Here is a 19,576-nt window from a genome sequence, read left to right on the forward strand (position 1 = left end):
CAGGCATTAAAAAAATCTCAGAAAATTATGCGCCTGAATGCAAAGTGATTAAATCTTGCAGTCTGGTATACCATCTTAAATTATCCAGAGATGTCAACTTGAATATTTAAGAATCTTTTTAATCTCTGTGATAAACAGAAGAAATTACTCAGCAACTAAGGAGAACTGATTTATGACAAAATTGCTGTTTTTAAACATCTGTTAATGCCAACTCACTAGGCATAAAAATTCAGATGTCAAACATATCATTCAGAAGCTATGTTTTTGTGTATGCCTTCTTCAAAAACAAAAATCAATACTAGGCATTTGGAGGGAAGTCAGATTCTGCAGTTCTGCTGCTGTCTTAGTTTTCTATTGCTATGTAACAAATTACCATAAAGTGAGAAGCATAAAAATGCTAATTTATTATCTAGGGGTTTCCAGGGTGAGGAGTCTGGGCACAGGTTAGCTGACTTCTCTGTTCAAGTCTTAAGGGCTGCAATCCCAGTGTCAGCTGTCCTGTGGTTCTTACCTGGGTTTGGGGTCCTTTTATAAGCTCATTTAGGTTGTTGGCAAATTTTAATTCCTTGCAGCTCCAGGACTTGTATCCTTGTTTTCTTACTGGCTGTTGTCTAGGCACCGCTCTAAGCAATTGAAGGCCACTCCTCTCTGTAGATAGCTTGCAACATGGCTACAGTATTTGTTTTCCGTCTCTTACGCCAACCAGAGAAAATTCTTGCTTTGAAGAGATCACCTGATTATGTCAGAACAACTAAGGTAACCTACCTTTTGATTTACTCCAAGTTAACAGATTTGGGACCTTGATTATATCGGCAAAATCTCTTTTGCCATGCAATGTAACAATCACAGGTGTGAAATCTTATATTCACAGGTTCTGAACACACTCAAGGGAAGAGAGTTATACAGGATGATGGGCAATGGGATCATTTTAGGAGTCTGATAACCACAGCTCCTGCATATATGTAGAGTGTCACTCTCCTCTTTCTTCACTCTCTCAGAGAAGCATTTTCTCTTTTGTTTCAGGGCATCATCTTAAAATGTCAATGAATCTTTCTCTTTTCTAAATATTTGCATGTACCTTAAACTGCCATATGCCTTACATTGATAGTTTGGTTTCAGCCTCATTTCTTAGGTAAGGCTGGGGCCATCTTTTTTATGTGCCCTTCAGTAGTTGGATAATATATGAGTTTTAATCCAAGAGCTTCTGAGTTTCACTGATTTACAGCTGAAGTTTCAGCTATATGCAAAGCCACATGGACACACACACACCCAGCCATGCCCATAAGTATATTTGGTAATTTATTGTGAAGTTTTGCTAATGTCTGTTATTCAGCAATAGTTTCTGGTATAAGTTTATTCTTTCCCTGTTTGAATATGTTAGAAAGTTTACAAAATTATGAGAGCATTAGAGAATCCTAAAGTGAAAGAAAAAATGTTTTCATAGTATTTTGTTTTACCTTTGAAAGATGTGGTTTTTATTAGTAATACCTACATTTCTGTTTGTTAGTAATACCTACATTTATGGTTTACAAGGCATCACACTATATCTGTATCTCATAAATCATAGCAGTAATGTTGTAAGTGAGGAACAGAATATCAAGGTTGGTGATTCCCCAAATTATGCAGGTAGAATTGGGTAGAACTGGGAAATCAACCAAGGAATTTTGAGTCTAAGCTCTTTCTTATAACCTTTTCTCTACCATATGACTGGAAAGAGTTTGCAAATATATCTCATGTTTTCATAAAATAATAGAGATGCAACTTTATAGAAGTGGAGGGATATCATCTTATTTTGTGCAACTCTGACTCAGTTCAAATAATGACTGTCATTTTTTTCTAGATTTATGTGCAACTCTTTATGAATGGTTTTATTTTCTATTATGCTGTTATTTATAATTTGGCATGTGCTTCTTGTCTGCTTCATGTTTTCCTTGTATTTTTATGATGCTGCAAATCTTGTTTATAAATGCAACAAATGTAAAACAGGCCAGTTAACAGATTTATTCAGGGATTTCTCAGCCTTTCACACTTAGACTATTCCTTAACAACGTTTAATTGTCTAGAGACAAATTTTCTAAGAAAGAATGACAAAAATTATTCAGAATAGAAATATTCATGGGATTTGGAGATTGATGAGGACATTCTGTTTGGCAAGAGGCTTTTGTTAAGTAGATAAAGCCTACAAATATATAGAGAGATGGTGTAAGTGGGTGGATATTAGGAAACTTTTAAAAATTAAATTATTTTAAATAGGTAATATAGACAGATGATAAATTCAAATAGGTAAAAAGAGTGCAGTAAGAAATGAGTTTTTCTTTCAATTCTGTGTCCCAGTCCTTGTCAGTAGTATTATGGCTTACACTGAAAAGAGATTTACTGTTTTTCCAAAATGGGAAAAAAGATTTGCTAGCGTTTGAAAGTATAATAGAACTTAAGAAAAAGTGAGAAATGGCAGTAAAGTGCATTTGTATGCCTACTAAGAAAAACTTCTGGATAGCTGGTATCCAAAATAACTTTCCACTTGAACTGATATAGTGTTGAATGACTGAGAGAACGTATACTATTCATGTACATGTTTGCTGTATTCAGCACAAAATGAAATATTTCTCATGTATTGAGCTGCTTCTACCATGTTCTTGTTATGCTTATTAATAGAGTAGCACCCCTTCAATCATCTTTTCTTAGGCTAGTCTTTCAGTTACACTGTGGAATCCACCTATGCTATGTCATTATAGAATCAGGATGCTGTGGGTAGAATTGTGGTTACTTAAAAAAATACATTGAAGTTCTAACCTCTGGAGCTTGTGAATGTGACCTTAGTTTGGAAACAGCATCTTCACACATATAATCAAATTAAGATGAGGTTAAGATTGGAGTAGGCTCTAAATATAATGACTAGTATCTGTCTAACAAGGCCAAATAAGGGCAAAGATGCACACAGAAAAATACCATGTGATGCCTTGGACAGAGATTGTAGTGATGCAATTGTAAGACAAGGAATGTCAGGAACTGCCTGTGATCACCAGAATCTAGGAGAAAATCATGGGACAGATTCTCCTGTAGAACCTTCAAAGGAAACCAGCCTTGCTGATACCTTGACTTTGGACTTCTAGCCTCCAGAAATGAGAGAATATTTTTCTGATGTTTTAAGCCACAAAGTCTGTGGTACTTTATTATGGCAGCCCTAATAAACTAACACAGGAAGAAAGGCAGGAAAACTGTTTTCCTTACTGAGAAGCTGTTTATGTGCTAGGTACTATACAATACACACATTATGCCATTAGTGTTCTTCTCACAACTGCCTTGCAGAGTAGGTATTATTCCTATTTAATAGATGCAAAACCTCAGGCTCAGGCTCTGAAGTCTTAAATAAATTTTGCAGAGTTACACAGTAGATGGTCTCTATCTGATAAAGAAGCCATTATAACACATTATTGCTGATGATGTCTCATTTACAAAGGAACAACTAAACTTAGAGATGTTTTTAGCCACCTGGGGCTTCACACATGGTTGATTTTAGAATTGGAAGCAAAAAATATATCTCCTACTAATGCCGAAAGTCTCACTGTTTTTTATTATTGACATTTATTTTTACAATGTAAATATTCCTAGAAAAAATAACATATGCCCATGGAAACATAAATTTATCCAAGGCTTTTGTTATATTTTTCTGAGGTCACAGAAGCTCTATGGCTGAAGACCATTGGATGCATGGTGAAAAAGATGGGCATGGATTAGTGAAAGAGTATAGAAAGAGAAGATAGTGTAGCAATATAAAATAAATCCTGCCCACTTTAGCATTTTCCTAAGGTCTGGCAGATGTTTCTTCTGTATTTGTTTATCCTTAATAACTTTTGTTGTTAGGGCTGACATCATCTTCACTGGAGATTTATATTTGTAATAGTGTTAAATATGAGGACTAAGTTGAAATAGTTGGTAGAGGTAGGACGATAGACTATATGTCTGACACATACCTGGCTCAAACAACTGTTTGATATTCTAAATGCGGTTGAAAAAATGTAATGTAATATAGTTTTGTAGTTTTTTTTTTTTTTCTGGTGGAGTCTCAATCTGTTACCACACTGGAGTGCAGTGGCATGATCTCAGCTCACTGCAACTTCCACCTCCCAGGTTCAAGCGGTTCTCCTGCCTCAGCCTCCTGAGTAGCTGGGACTATAGGCATGCAACCAAGGCCAGCTAATTTTTGTATTTTTAGTAGGCATAGGGTTTTACCATGTTGGCCAGGATTGTCTCGATCTCTTGATCTCGTGATCCACCCACCCTGGCCTCCTAAAGTGCTGGGATTACAGGTGTGAGCCAGTGTACCTGGCCAGTGTGTTTTTTTAACTGCATAGAATACATTTTTTACTGTAAGGAATTTAGAAAATGTAGATAAAAGAAGAAAATGACTAATTATACCATCCTAAGTCTGGCAAAGCTGTATTTCAGTATGTGTTTTCAGGACATATTGTATGAATACTTAAAAATTAAATTGGATAATACTAGCATATATTTTTGAACTACTGGAAAGTTTTGAAATAAAATAAAAATAAATGACAATACAAATATGGCATGCCTAATACAGTTTAATGATTATTTGAATTTCTGCAAATAGGCTTTTCTTGTTTTAGGTACAGCTCCTTATTGAAGACTAAGTAAAAGGATATTTTAAAGATTGATTTTCGTTTTCTGCAGAACTTAAAATCTCATCCCAAGGCTCAGAGTAGAGTCTGTCTTGCTTTATTTGTCATCAGTCTATGTTCCTGATAGTGACCTCATCCAGTATAGCTAAGTGATGATTTTCTTTTGCTTTTCCCATCTTTTCATTATAATAGTTTTAAAGTGAAATTATTATAGATTGTGTATAGCTAAATCACAAGTTGGCTGCTTGACAAAAGTAAGACTCAAACCACTTAGATTTTCAGAGGTTTTGATTGTAATGAATGTTATTTTCATTACTATCAAATTGATATCCATACTCATTTCTAAATCTGTACTTCATGTGTCTCAGAGGTCTTTTGGAAGAAAACTGATGTGCTGGTGTTCACTGGAATGATAACTCCTGGGGTAATGTGGTATCATGATGACTAAAAATCTTACCCATAGTGGATTGCACTTGCAATAGATATAAGGTAAAATACTCACAGCTTTAGTAATTGAATGATGTGGGGGAAATAATAAGGGCTGTATAATTGTCTGGCCTTTGCTAACCACTTTAAAAGGCCTGATGAAGGACAACCAAAGGGTAAGGTCAGCCAACCATTATTCAAGACACTGTGAAACCCAGCAGGCCTTCAAGGCAGTTTTTCAAGTGATCCTTATCTCCTGCAGTCAGAGAATAGATTGGGACTGGAATTTAATTGTGAGGGTGGTCAAGATGTAAGGGAGATGAAGTGAGAAGTCTTGGCAGGTTTCTTAAGTTAGATTCAGGGCCCAGATCATGGAAGTATGAGAACTGAAATGAAGACGTTTGGTGGATGTGCCAGAGAATTTTGAACCCTTTATTCTCTTGTGCTGGTGGAGGTGACGCCCACCTGCTGGCTAGAGGAGAGTATCCTCTCCTTGCCTGTGGGGGAAAAAAAAAACTCTATGTGAAAGACCTCAACATATGCAACTGCCTTGCAAAATGATGCATGTCTTCCTTCCTTCTCTCATTGTCTAGAGGCTAGAAATAAGGGTCACATCTGAGCATTACTTGAGGAGGCAAGTCTGGGGTGAATAGTTTACTCTTTAAAGGATTGCAGGATCTGGATAGGCTGTACCAACAGGAACTAGGTAAACAGGTGTGGAAGTAGATCTTGTGGACATTAGCAAGGGGCCTGGTGCAGAATATAAGGCTGGTAAGTGGAGAGTTTATTGACTTGGGTTCACCTTCCCATGACTCAAGGTTTAACATCCTAGCGAAGACACCTGGAGCCCATCATAATGCTCTGCTAGGGTGGCTCTTTGAAGCTACTTAGAGAAGCCAGAACCTTTTGACAGAGTATTGAGGAATGGAGTTAGAAGTCTGGGGAAGTAGGCATGTTAGAATGGATTTATTATGTGAGACTAGAAAACTCTCATTCCTGCCTCTGTTCCCTGGGAGAGCCCTGATGACACTTCATTCACTAAAGCAATAAGGAATGCACTTTAAGGCAAACACTGGCATGTTCGAGAAGCTCTGTAGTGGCTATCCTCTTTAGGCTATGGTTGACAGTTGGGGATTGGCTTCTGTGGTTGCCTAGACAAAATGAGAATGATGGGATTCCAGAATTTCTGAGGCCAAATGGTGGTACCTTAGACATAATAAATGGACAAAAAGGTCAGATGAATAACCAGGAGGCTTTGACCCATTGGGACCTGTGGCAAGGGTTCATACATCATGGTGTTCCTGACAGAAGAGAAATGGTAAGCCCATTGGGGTACAGTTTGTTAACTTCAACAAATGGTAAATAAAAGAGTTGTGAACAGAAGACTGATGTCAGATGGAATGATGGACAATGAAAAATAGATTCCAGACTGAGCTAAAGAGATCTGAGCTAGTTCAGAGAGCCAGAGCCCATTGATTGAAGGGAAGTCTGGGTTCACTGAGAGGTTACTTCATGTGTATGCCATAGATATGTCTCCATTCCTGCCCCAAAAGGACTTAAAGCATATATCAAATTGTATGTTGAAAAAATGCTGTTCAAAGAGCTTTGGATAAATGATCTGAGCTGGCACTTAAAATAGGGAACCAGGAATATTACTATGATTCCTGGTTAGAGTGACACCTTGGAAGAGCAGATACTAAATGGAGTCCTGACCTAAATAATCTTATGTGAGTCCAGTTCTCCACACAAAGAAAAAAAATTTGAAGTGAAACTGCAACCTGGGAGAAATTGCAGAGGTTAGTGCTACTCCCAAAGATGTAAAGAATGCAGGTTGCTTCCAACACATTCTTTTTCAGTTCACCTGTTTGACCCACATAGCAACAATATGAATTTTGGTAGATGGCGGTAGACTACCACAAACTTAACCAAGTGGTGGGCACAATTGCAGTGGTTTCAGGTATTTCATTTTTATTAGAACCAACCGATATAGCCTCTGGCACTTGGTATTGATCTAACAAATGCATTGTTTTCCATCTCTATCAATCAAGAGTTTCATAATTAATTCACTTTTATGTTAGATGGACAGTATTATGCAGTTACTATTTTCCAACAGGGTATCATTAGCACTCCTATAAAAGGTCTATAAAAGATAGTCTGAAGGGACTCTGATTATTTTAACATTTTACAGATCATTTCACTTGTCCACTACATTGATGCCATTGTGCCAACTGGATCTGATGTGCAGGAAGGAGAGAGGACCCTACTTGCCCCAGTAAGGTAAATTTGTGTCAGAAGCTGGGAGAAAGACCCTATAAACTCTTTCAGAGTTTCAGAGTAGCAATGATGGTGGAGCTGAAGACTTGTGTCTGAGCTCAATAGCATGAAGACCCACTCATCCTAGCTGATCTGGCTACTAGTGCTGCTGAATGCTGGGCCTATCAGAAGCAGAGATCAATGATATGTTCCCATCCCTCAAGGAGATTAACCAGTCACTTGGTGGCAAGTTGATTACATCAATCCCCTTCCATCCTGAAGATGAAAGTGATTCTTCAGTTGCAATCTTTTCTAGAGGTGGGTTTCCTTCCTTGATAACAGGGTTTCTGTAGCACCTTACTCAAGCACTTACAGAATGTGTGATTTACAACAGCAATACTGTAAAACATCCTGTCAAGATCAAGGAGAATGCTCTCATTTCATAGAGAAAGAAGTGAGTAAGCAAGTGTATGGCCAAATAGTTTTCTGGTCCTGCCACATACCACATCACCTGAAAAAAAACCAGATGATTAAAATTATGGAGTGGTTTAGCCAATGTCCTTCAGAATTGCCTTAAGTCATTAGTGATATGTAGTGAGGTGTCTCTCATGGCTAAAAAATACAGATCTAGGAAGTGAGACATGGAAACAGAATTGGTTCCCCTTCCCATGATCCTGAGGTCTACCTCAGGATGGAATTCACATTTTCCCTCTTTAAACAATTAGCGCTGTGATATTAGAGTATTTGCACTCAGCAGTATGATATGTGCCCACTAAACCTGCAATTGTGACTACTTCAAAAGGGTCAAAAGTGATTTTTATGTTATGGGCTCCTCATGCCAGCAGATTGGCAGCCAAAAAAGAAATATATTCTTGGGGGGAAATGAGCCCCATGATCCTGAAGAGGTAGAATTGCTACTTCACAGTGGTAATCACAAGATGTACTTGTGTTTCCATGTCTAGTGACGATGATCAACCAGCAATTGCAGTGACCATAGCATGCTAAGAACAAAACAACTAATAACTCAGAATCTCAGCTGAAGGTTTGGGTGACTCCATTAGGCAAGCAACCTAGATCAGCAAAAGAGGGACTGAGCAACCTGGTGGACAAAAGGGAGAGAGAAATTACAAAGTGTAATAGAGAAGTGAAATGATGAATATGAATTATGATTTGAGTACCAGTTGTAGCATCTGTAGCTTCTGCCTCTAACTGTTGCATATTAAGCTTTTTGAAGAGGACACCACCTTGAACACTCAGCGATGAATTGCCTTTAATGTAGGGTGCAAGCGGGTCTCAATGGTGCCAGGAGTGGACTGCATTGTCCCACCTCACACCCTCTGAGCAACACCTTTGTATCCAGCTGTGGTTGGGGAGGATAGTTTCATATGTGTTTTGACTCATTTGGCACTGACAACATCTAGCGTCCGATCTTTGTTGCATATCTTTGATCCTCTAATGCTGAGGATGAAAAAGGTGTAAAATAGGCAGTTGAAATAGGGATCCAGGTCTTAGGAGGTCCATCTGGAGGGGTAGGTGTGTTTCTAGACTGCGGAAGGAATCTAAAGACCTGGGAAGGAAAAATTTCTCTAGGGAGAATTTCAACAATGAAATTAGACAGGTCATATGGAAGAGTCCCAAAGAATATTTAAAACACTTATAGTCAAGGGGCAAGCAATATATATATATATATATATGTGAAGGGAAAACATTGACAAAGAAGCTTGAAGAGCAATCTGCAATAATACTAGAAGAATGCTCTATGTTTTTATTAAAGGGTGACCTAACTTGGCTGAACTCTTCATTTGATGTGAAAAACAGTAAAAAAATACCTTATATGCATTGCTATTTATAGTTTATAAAGCCCTTCTATAAATTTTTACAATTGATTTGTTAAGATATATATAATAAGCTCAGCTGTCAATATTATCCCATTTTAGAGCTAAGAATGTTGGATCCCTGACTTTATTGTTAAGTAGTAGAGTGCTAGTATCTCTTGTTAAACTGCAGATTCCATTTGCAGCTTTAGGCTTTACATATTCCTATTAGGCCTGCCATCACAGCCTTGTGATGATCTATATATCTTAAGCAGGTCAAAGACATTTCTAGCTATGCCTTTATTTTAATCAGTGTATGTTAATGCATCTATATGTAAAGGCATTTATTAGTTACCCTAATGCACTGTATAAATTTTAGGTAGAAGCCTCAAGTGTTATATTAACAAATATTGTTTCCCTTTTGGTAACTTATAAACTGAAATGAGTGTATAAGATTTTAAAAAGTGCACACACAAGATGAAATAATCATACTGATATTAGAATTTCTTTGAATAAGTTTTTATGTGTAGGACATAGAAAGTAGCATACAAATTAACATATTTTCAATACAAATCTTTAATTTTGGGGGTTTTTTGTTTTGGTCTGTTCTAACTGTGTAGATAGGTAATGTTTAGAAGATACTTCTCTTGGGAGGAAAAAGATCATACTAAATTTTATAAAGACATAAATTTTTGTAGCAGCAATAGTCAAATTTGTCATGTTTTTCAATTTCAATGACTGCAGCCAGAAATGATCAAAATATCTCCACCACCCTCATTAAGCATTAAAAATACGAGGCCAGGGGCAGTGGCTCTTCCGTAATTCTAGCATTTTGGGAGCCCAAGGCAGGCAGATCACTTGAGGTCAGGAGTTCAAGACCAGTTTGGCCAACATGGTGAAACCCTGTATCTACTAAAAATACAAAAATTAGCCGAGCGTGGTGGCGGTGCCTGTAATTCCAGCTACTCGGGAATCTGAGGCAGGAGAATTGCTTGAACCGGGGAGGCAGAGGTTGCAGTGGGTCAAGATCATGCCGTTGCACTCTAGGCTGGGCAATAAGAGGGAAACTCCGCCTCAAAAAAAACAAAACACACGCACACACACACACACACACACACACTCACACCCCCCCAAAAAAACCCACACAAATAAGACTCTAGAGGGCACTCTACTCCCATTGTTTTTCAAGAAGTAGAGCAATTCTTTTTGAATGTAACATGAATGCTGATATTTAAAAGTCATTTTGAATACTTTCAGAAAGTTAGAATTCTGATGCAAGCTCTTGAATATCAGTTGTCAGCACGGAGCAGTGGGATTTTCGTGTTCTCTTTTAAGTGATTTCTGTTGTGATGGTTTAAGTTCTTTAATGCCTAGGATACAATTAATTTCTCAAGGAAGTATACTTACATTTACAAAGTTAAAGAGTTACAATATGTATAGGTGTAATTGTTTTTTTTTTTTTTTTTAATTTTTTATTGGATTATAGGTTTTGGGGTACATGAGCAGAGCATGCAAGACAGTTGCGTAGGTACACACATGGCAGTGTGCTTTGCTTTTCTTCTCCCCTTCACCCACATTTGGCATTTCTCCCCAGGCTATCCCTCCCCACCTCCCCCTCCCACTGGCCCTCCCCTTTTCCCCCCAATAGACCGCAGTGTTTAGTACTCCCCTCCCTGTGTCCATGTGTTCTCATTTATCATCACCCCCCTATGAGTGAGAATATGCGGTGTTTCATTTTCTGTTCTTGTGTCAGTTTGCTGAGGATGATGTTTTCCAGATTCATCCATGTCCCTACAAACGACACGAACTCATCATTTCTGATTGCTGCATAATATTCCATGATGTATATGTGCCACATTTTTCCAATCCAGTCTATTATAAATGGGCATTTGGGTTGATTCCAGGTCTTTGCTATTGTAAACAGTGCTGCAATGAACATTCGTGTACATGTGTCCTTATAGTAGAACGATTTATAGTCTTTTGGATATATACCCAGTAATGGGATTGCTGGGTCAAATGGAATTTCTATTTCTAAGGCCTTGAGGAATCGCCACACTGTCTTCCACAATGGTTGAACTAATTTACACTCCCACCAACAGTGTAAAAGTGTTCCTTTTTCTCCACATCCTCTCCAGCATCTGTTGTCTCCAGATTTTTTAATGATCGCCATTCTAACTGGCGTGAGATGGTATCTCAATGTGGTTTTGATTTGCATCTCTCTGATGACCAGTGACGATGAGCATTTTTTCATATGATTGTTGGCCTCATATATGACTTCTTTCGTAAAGTATCTGTTCATATCCTTTGCCCACTTTTGAATGGGCTTGTTTGTTTTTTTCCTGTAAATCTGCTTGAGTTGTGTGTAGATTCTGGATATCAGCCCTTTGTCAGATGGGTAGACTGCGAAAATTCTTTCCCATTCTGTTGGTTGCCGATCCACTCTAGTGACTGTTTCTTTTGCCGTGCAGAAGCTGTGGAGTTTCATTAGGTCCCATTTGTCTATTTTGGCTTTTGTTGCCAATGCTCTTGGTGTTTTGTTCATGAAGTCCTTGCCTACTCCTATGTCCTGGATAGTTTTGCCTAGATTTCCTTCTAGGGTTTTTATGGTGCCAGGTCTTATGTTTAAGTCTTTAATCCATCTGGAGTTAATTTTAGTGTAAGGTGTCAGGAAGGGGTCCAGTTTCTGCTTTCTGCACATGGCTAGCCAGTTTTCCCAACACCATTTGTTAAACATGGAATCCTTGCCCCATTGCTTGTTTTTGTCAGGTTTATCAAAGATTGTATAGTTGTATGTATGTTGTGTTGCCTCCGGTGCCTCTGTTTTGTTCCATTGGTCTATATCTTTGTTTTGGTACCAGTACCATGCTGTTTTGATTACTGTAGCCTTGTAGTATAGTTTGAAATCCGGTAGTGTGATGCCCCCCGCTGTGTTCTTTTTGCTTAGAATTGACTTGGCTATGCGGGCTCTCTTTTGGTTCCATATGAAGTTCATGGTGGTTTTTTCCAGTTCTGTGAAGAAAGTCAATGGTAGCTTGATGGGGATAGCGTTGATTCTGTAAATTACTTTGGGCAGTATAGCCATTTTCACGATATTAATTCTTCCTAACCATGAACATGGAATGTTTCTCCATCTGTTTGTGTCCTCTCTGATTTCGTTGAGCAGTGGTTTGTAGTTCTCCTTGAAGAGGTCCCTTACGTTCCTTGTGAGTTGTATTCCAAGGTATTTTATTCTTTTTGTAGCAATTGCGAATGGCAGTTCGCTCTTGATTTGGCTTTCTTTAAGTCTGTTATTGGTGTAGACGAATGCTTGTGATTTTTGCACATTGATTTTATATCCTGAGACTTTGCTGAAGTTGTTTATCAGTTTTAGGAGTTTTTGGGCTGAGGCAATGGGGTCTTCTAGGTATACTATCATGTCGTCTGCAAATAGAGACAATTTGGCTTCCACCTTTCCTATTTGAATACCCTTTATTTCTTTTTCTTGCCTGATTGCTCTGGCTAGAACTTCCAGTACTATATTGAATAGGAGTGGTGAGAGAGGGCATCCTTGTCTAGTACCAGATTTCAAAGGGAATGCTTCCAGTTTTTGCCCATTCAGTATGATATTGGCTGTTGGTTTGTCATAAATAGCTTTTATTACTTTGAGATACGTTCCATCGATACCGAGTTTATTGAGGGTTTTTAGCATAAAGGGCTGTTGAATTTTGTCAAATGCCTTCTCTGCGTCAATTGAGATAATCATGTGGTTTTTGTTTTTGGTTCTGTTTATGTGGTGAATTACGTTGATAGACTTGCATATGTTGAACCAGCCTTGCATCCCTGGGATGAATCCTACTTGATCATGATGAATAAGTTTTTTGATTTGCTGTTGCAATCGGCTTGCCAATATTTTATTGAAGATTTTTGCATCTATGTTCATCATGGATATTGGCCTGAAGTTTTCTTTTCTCGTTGGGTCTCTGCCGGGTTTTGGTATCAGGATGATTTGGTCTCATAAAATGATTTGGGAAGGATTCCCTCTTTTTGGATTGTTTGAAATAGTTTTAGAAGGAATGGTACCAGCTCCTCCTTGTGTGTCTGGTAGAATTCGGCTGTGAACCCATCTGGACCTGGGCTTTTTTTGTGAGGTAGGCTCTTAATTGCTGCCTCAACTTCAGACCTTGTTATTGGTCTATTCATAGTTTCAGCTTCCTCCTGGTTTAGGCTTGGGAGGACACAGGAGTCCAGGAATTTATCCATTTCTTCCAGGTTTACTAGTTTATGAGCATAGAGTTGTTTGTAATATTCTCTGATGATGGTTTGAATTTCTGTGGAATCTGTGGTGATTTCCCCTTTATCATTTTTTATTGCATCTATTTGGTTGTTCTCTCTTTTATTTTTAATCAATCTGGCTAGTGGTCTGTCTATTTTGTTGATCTTTTCAAAAAACCAGCTCTTGGATTTATTGATTTTTTGAAGGGTTTTTCGTGTCTCAATCTCCTTCAGCTCAGCTCTGATCTTAGTAATTTCTTTTCTTCTGCTGGGTTTTGAGTTTTTTTTATCTTGCTCCTCTAGCTCTTTCAATTTTGACGATAGGGTGTCAATTTTGGATCTCTCCATTCTCCTCATATGGGCACTTATTGCTATATACTTTCCTCTAGAGACTGCTTTAAATGTGTCCCAGAGGTTCTGGCACGTTGTGTCTTCGTTCTCATTGGTTTTGAAGAACTTCTTTATTTCTGCCTTCATTTCGTTGTTTACCCAGTCAACATTCAAGAGCCAGTTGTTCAGTTTCCATGAAGCTGTGCGGTTCTGGGTCGGTTTCTGAATTCTGAGTTCTAACTTGATTGCACTATGGTCTGAGAGGCTGTTTGTTATGATTTCAGTTGTTTTGCATTTGTTGAGCAGTGCTTTACAGGTGTAATTGTTATCCCTACATTACTTTATGGCATTTTACTTAATTACCTTTTATAATTGTTTTTACTACTACTGTCATTATTAGTATTGGAGACATGAAATTAGAATTTTGGGATGCTTTCTGGGGAATGAAATTATCCAAGTGTTTTGATTCAAGTAGTTCTTTCCCATTTCCATGCACCTGAAAGGTATATAGGAGGGCCTAATTCCTGGGTTATAGTAGGTGCTAACTGAATGTTTTATTTAAGTCTGAATCTGAAGTTAAAAAAATAACTTTTATATTAATGAATACATCAAACTACATATTTGTATCTCTGGCCTCTTCTCTGGGCCATTCATGGTAAGAACCTAGTCTCCTGGAATTTAATTTAGCCCAGAGACAGGTTTCGCTTGTTAGTATGTTTTGCTTGTTAGTACGTAAAAATCTGAATTAGAATGCATTTCATGGATTGCATTCTAAATACTAAACAATATTTGCATTTTCCCATTGTCTGAAACTCTGTGCCCTTATACATTTCCTCATCTACCTGACACCTAAAGCCATGTGTGTTTAAGCCTAGGATCTTTTTGCTGGCAGCAGATGTCTCTCTCTCTTTTTTTGGAGATAGAGTCTCTCTGTATCACCTAGGCTGGAATATAGTGGTGTGATCATGGCTCATTGCAGCCTCAAACTCCTGGGCTCAAGTGGTCCTCTTGTCTTAGCCTTCTGAATAGCTGGGACTACAGGCATGAGCTACCACATCTGGCTAATTTTTAAATTTTTTTTTTTTTTTGTTAGAGAAGGGGCTTGCTATGTTGCCCAGGCTGGTTTTGAACTCCTGGGCTCAAGAGACCCTTCCACTTTGGCCTCCCAAAGTGCTGGAATTACAGTTGTAAGCCACTGCTCCCGGCCAGCAGATGTCTCTCTTGATCACCATTTCATGATTGAATACGTATTGTCTTGTTACTTTGGTTTACCAGCCCCCTGAAAAACACTCTTTAGCTTCCTGCATCTCTCTATGTTCTACAACTGGGATTTTATTTTTATTTCTAGGCTCAACTTTCTTACATCTGACCAAGGGGAACTGAACTTTTAGGAATAGCTCATGATTGCTTTTCCTATTCTGACTCTTATGTTGCACAAATTTACTACCACATACCCTGTTGCCAGGCAGTGGGTACCAAGATTGTTTTTAATGTCTGAATCTTATCTTGGTAACCTCTCAACTACCCAGTTTTATCTCAGCTAACTCAAATCTCATTTTCTTCTTTTTATGCCTGAAGATGATAGTCTCAGGTGAATTCCAGACCAGCAGAAGGGCCTGTTACCTGTTGCCACTTACACACATCTCACTATTTTTTTCCATTCTACATTCCCATTGCCGTGTTTCTTCACCCACTTGTAGGGACACATCTTGTTTGACTGTCCTGATGCCAGCACTTGCTCTCTCATACACTTTACATAGTAGTCATAATTACTTATATTTAGGTGGCACTTTCAAACATGTTATTTACTTATATCAGCTCTGGTAATAACCATCTATAAACTGGATATCATGACTTCTTTTGTATAAATGATAAAAATGTGACTGAAAGTTGGGATTTGCATTCATATCTTCATATTGCAGGTATTAGGATGCTTTATTATGTATATTTAAATTAGTTGCAAAGGGCTTTAACTGTCTTGTCTTGAAATTTTTGTTTCAGAGACAGGGTGTTGCTCTGCCATCCAGGCTGGAGTACAGTAGTGTGATTTCTGCTCACTGCAGCCTCAATCTCCTGGGCTCAAGCGATTCTCCTGCCTCAACCTCCTAAGCAGCTAGGACTGCCAGCATGCACTGATGCACCACTGGATTCAGTTAATTAATTTTTTTTTTTTTTGGTCAAGACAGGGTCTTGCTCTGTTGTGCAGGCTGGTCTCAAACTCCTGGTCACAAGGGATCCCCCAGCCTTGGCTTCCCGAATGCTGGGATTACAGGCTTGAGCCACTGGACTTTTATTACTGCATCTACTTAAGCCCTTGCCACAATCTGTGTGGCCTTGATGTTTTTGTTCTGCTCATCTGAATCAGAGCTTCTATTGTGACCCCAACAACTGGACTGTCTTATAAGAATGAAGCCCACTACTCCCAGGGCTCAGAATGTCCCAACAAGCCCATGGAAACATCTTTATAGCTCACAACTCCACACTTTTAAAACAGTGCTAGCTTAAACTTAACCTGATAATGATCACGTGAGGCACTTGTTATATGCACAGATTGCCAGGTTACCAAGTTTCTTCTCCAATATACTATGGTTTGGTAGGTCTGGGCAGAGGCCTGAGAGTTTTTTAAACAAGTGTTCTAGTCAGTTCTTATCTTCAAGCAAATTTGAAAATCAACTTCTAGAGCAAAGTCTCTCAGAAGGATGTGAAGTTAATCTGCCGATACTCACTTCCTTTCCTGTGCCTTCTTTTTCTTAATAAATTTAGGCATCTTTCTCTCCCTTTTTCATCCTCCTCTGCTTAGCTCTTGCTGTCAGTGATGGAATTTCATTTAATTGTTTATCAGCTCACTATGTAATTTGGGTTTGAAAAGCCAATTGTTCTACAGAGGTTTCTTATGCTAAATTGAATTGGAAGAAATGATTCTGAAATTGTACCCACCAAAATGATTTAGTCTTTACTGTAGCAGAGTATCTTTAAAAGCCATACACTATTGAAAGGGTTTTGGAACTGAATGGTGTTCAACTTAAATCTTATCTGCTCAGAAAAAGGTGACATGTCTTTCCCTAAGTGACTCCATTTTATCCCTGCAGAAGCTGCTAGATTATCTCAATAGTCCATCTCAATAACTATCTCAGTTACTCTTAATAGATAATAGACTATCTCAATAACCCTTAGGTTCCATGAGGCCCTTGGCACATTATAAAAACAAAGCACATAAAGATACCATAGGAAAAATGACAAATTATATAATGGTTATTCTGTCAGGATGTTCTGGGAAGGTGTACAATCCAATCTAATCCAACTATGCTATATTGGAAAGAGATCAGAAATAAATTTTGATCTTGAAAACTGCTGATCCATCCATTTAATAATCTGTCTTGTCAAGATCCCTCATCTATGTAAGCATCACCCTAATAGAGCACATGCAAAGGTACAGGACCACAGGGTGAAGTCACGCAGTGCTGTCCCCTGAGAGAAGAGACTTCCTGGGATGAAGTCATTTTGGAGGATTTGTTGTACTGAGGGGCTGGTCCTCAGCTAGACAGCTTTAAAATCCTAATTCAGTCAGTTCCACAGGTGGGTTCAACATAGTTTAAAAAAAAAAGCCACTGGCCAGACTCAGTGGCTCACATCTGTAATCCCAGCACTATGGGAGGCTGAGGCGGGCAGATCACCGGGTCAAAAGATTGAGACCATCCTTGCCAACGTGGTGAAACCCTATCTCCACTAAAAATACAAAAATTACCTGGTCGTGGTGGCATGTGCCTGTAGTCTCAGCTACTCAGGAGGCTGAGGCAGGAGAATCCCTTGAAACTGGGAGATGGAGGTTGCAGTGAGCTGAGATCACGCCACTGCACTCCAGTCTGGTGACAGAGTGAGACTCCGTCTTAGAAAAACAAAAAACAAAAATCCACCAAATTCTTAAAACTAATGCATAAAATCATAGTGCCAATCTATTACTTTACCATTATTTGTGTGATAAGAACCGTAATCCACTTATTGGCATGGCCAGATTTGCTTTGTCTCCATGCAGGCCTAGATGGAAACTAATTTATTACTGGAAAGCCTGATGGCTAAATTTACTGTTTTTCTTGACATCATCCGTGTAGGTACTGCCAATGTTTTCAAAAGAGGCTCCTATGTTTTTTTAGCTGATCAATCCTTCTTTCTGCTTAATACATAATTTCTTCAGCTATGTTACTGCCTTTAATTGGGTTATACTTATGTTTCACTGACGTGGGAATTATTCTTTTTAGGTGACTTTGCTTAATTCTTTTTTTTTTTTTTTTTCAGATGGAGTTTTGCTCTCTTGCCCAGGCTGAAGTGCAATGGCGGCATCTCAGCTCACTGCAACCTCTGCCTCCTGGGTTCAAGTGATTCTCCTGCCTCAGCCTCCTGAGTAGCTGGGACTACAAGTGTGCACCACCACACCCAGCTAATTTTTGGTGTATTTTTAGTAGAGACAGGGTTTCACCATGTTGGCCAGGCTGGTCTCAAACTCCTGACCTTAGGTAATCCACCTGCCTCAGTCTCCCAAAGTGCTGGGATTACAGGCATGAGCCACCATGCCCAGCCAACTTTGCTTAATTTTTAATGTAATTAGCCATGACGATCCAACCTATATTCTTATCCATCTAACTCCTTAGAAGAGTGGCTGAAGGTTTTTTAATCTTTTTTACTATACCCTTTTAAAAATTTATCTTCTATATCCCCATGTAGCCTATTGGAAGTTTTTTTCAACCAAAGTATGACATTTTCTTCCCCAAATGGGGAAGATATGAATCACTAATTCAACATATTTAGAAAAAGAGAAAATATATTTTAGGCAAATTCTTTACTTTAGATGACTTTTTTTTGGATGACATTTAACATGAATAATAATGTACCTTGTTGGGGAGGAGATAATATTTAAAACATGGATTTGTCTTAACTACGGAACGAGAAGCTGACATAACTTTCACTGTTTTACCTTATCACATTAACAAGTATGTTGTACCCGGATTTAGTATATTTTGTTCTGTAGTGACCACATATGAAATTTTTAAATTTTCATTAGAAATTGAAGACTTAAGATAATCTGAAAAAAATTTTAGTTTTTCATTTACTTTAGAAATTTTGAAGTTTTGTTTTTCTGAGCATAATGATTTTGATAAACCTGTTCCATTATTATCTGAATATCTGACAAGCTCTCCATTAACATTCCAAATAGTACAATAGCTGACTTCAATTTGACAGGAAGGGTAAGTGTTCTCTGGCCTCCAATGTTACTGATGTATTTTGAATAAGAAATGCCAACCATGTTTGAATGGCTTACTAAAGATGAAGAAAATGTGAAAAAAGATAGATTGCCAGTGATGATTTTATAATAAGTGACAATTTTATTAGAAAGAATGCTCAAAGAAATATTTAATCAGGTAGAAAGGAATACTTACATTAAAACAAATATGCATAACAGAAAGTAGCTGCAAAAATACCAAAGACATAGGTATGCCTGAGGAAGAAGAAATAATTTATTTTAAATTACTTTTAAAATTGAAACCATTTAATGCTATTATTTATCTTTCAAATATATGTGTTCATATTATTAGGTTTTTCCTAGACTCTACTTATGTTCCAACATTTTGGTCAGTTTCACTGATCCTGTTTAGGTCTTAAATAGAATTGGGAAAGAAGAAGGAACCATGTGCTAGTCACTCTGCCACTTATGCTACCTCCCTTGTCACAGTTTTTCATCACCACAGTCCTCTGAACAGGTTGTATCCTTCCCACTCAGAGATGTGAAAATGAGGCTGGGAGAGATGACGTCATTGCCGAAGGTCACAGCATTAGTAACTTCAGCAAAATTGGTGTCAGAAGCTC

General features: G+C 38.2%; 2 protein-coding genes across 2 annotated transcripts in view; both read left to right on the forward strand.

Moving 5' to 3' along the window:
• Positions 1–640: 640 nt before the first annotated feature.
• Positions 641–19,576, forward strand: part of PDE1A (phosphodiesterase 1A) — a 531,703-nt gene continuing 512,767 nt past the window's right edge. Inside the window, exon 1 of the mRNA XM_054257407.2 lies at positions 641–756. Within this exon, the coding sequence (XP_054113382.1) occupies positions 740–756 (17 nt within the window). The 5' untranslated portion in view covers positions 641–739. The remainder of the gene's footprint in view (positions 757–19,576) is intronic.
• Positions 6,279–19,576, forward strand: part of LOC128932358 (uncharacterized) — a 70,228-nt gene continuing 56,930 nt past the window's right edge. The window contains exons 1-2 of the mRNA XM_078327209.1: positions 6,279–6,387; positions 7,258–7,346. Coding sequence (XP_078183335.1) covers positions 6,307–6,387; positions 7,258–7,346 — 170 coding nt within the window. The 5' untranslated portion in view covers positions 6,279–6,306. The remainder of the gene's footprint in view (positions 6,388–7,257; positions 7,347–19,576) is intronic.

This window comes from Callithrix jacchus, chromosome 6, assembly GCF_049354715.1.
Source record: "Callithrix jacchus isolate 240 chromosome 6, calJac240_pri, whole genome shotgun sequence".
Lineage (NCBI taxonomy): Eukaryota > Metazoa > Chordata > Mammalia > Primates > Cebidae > Callithrix > Callithrix jacchus.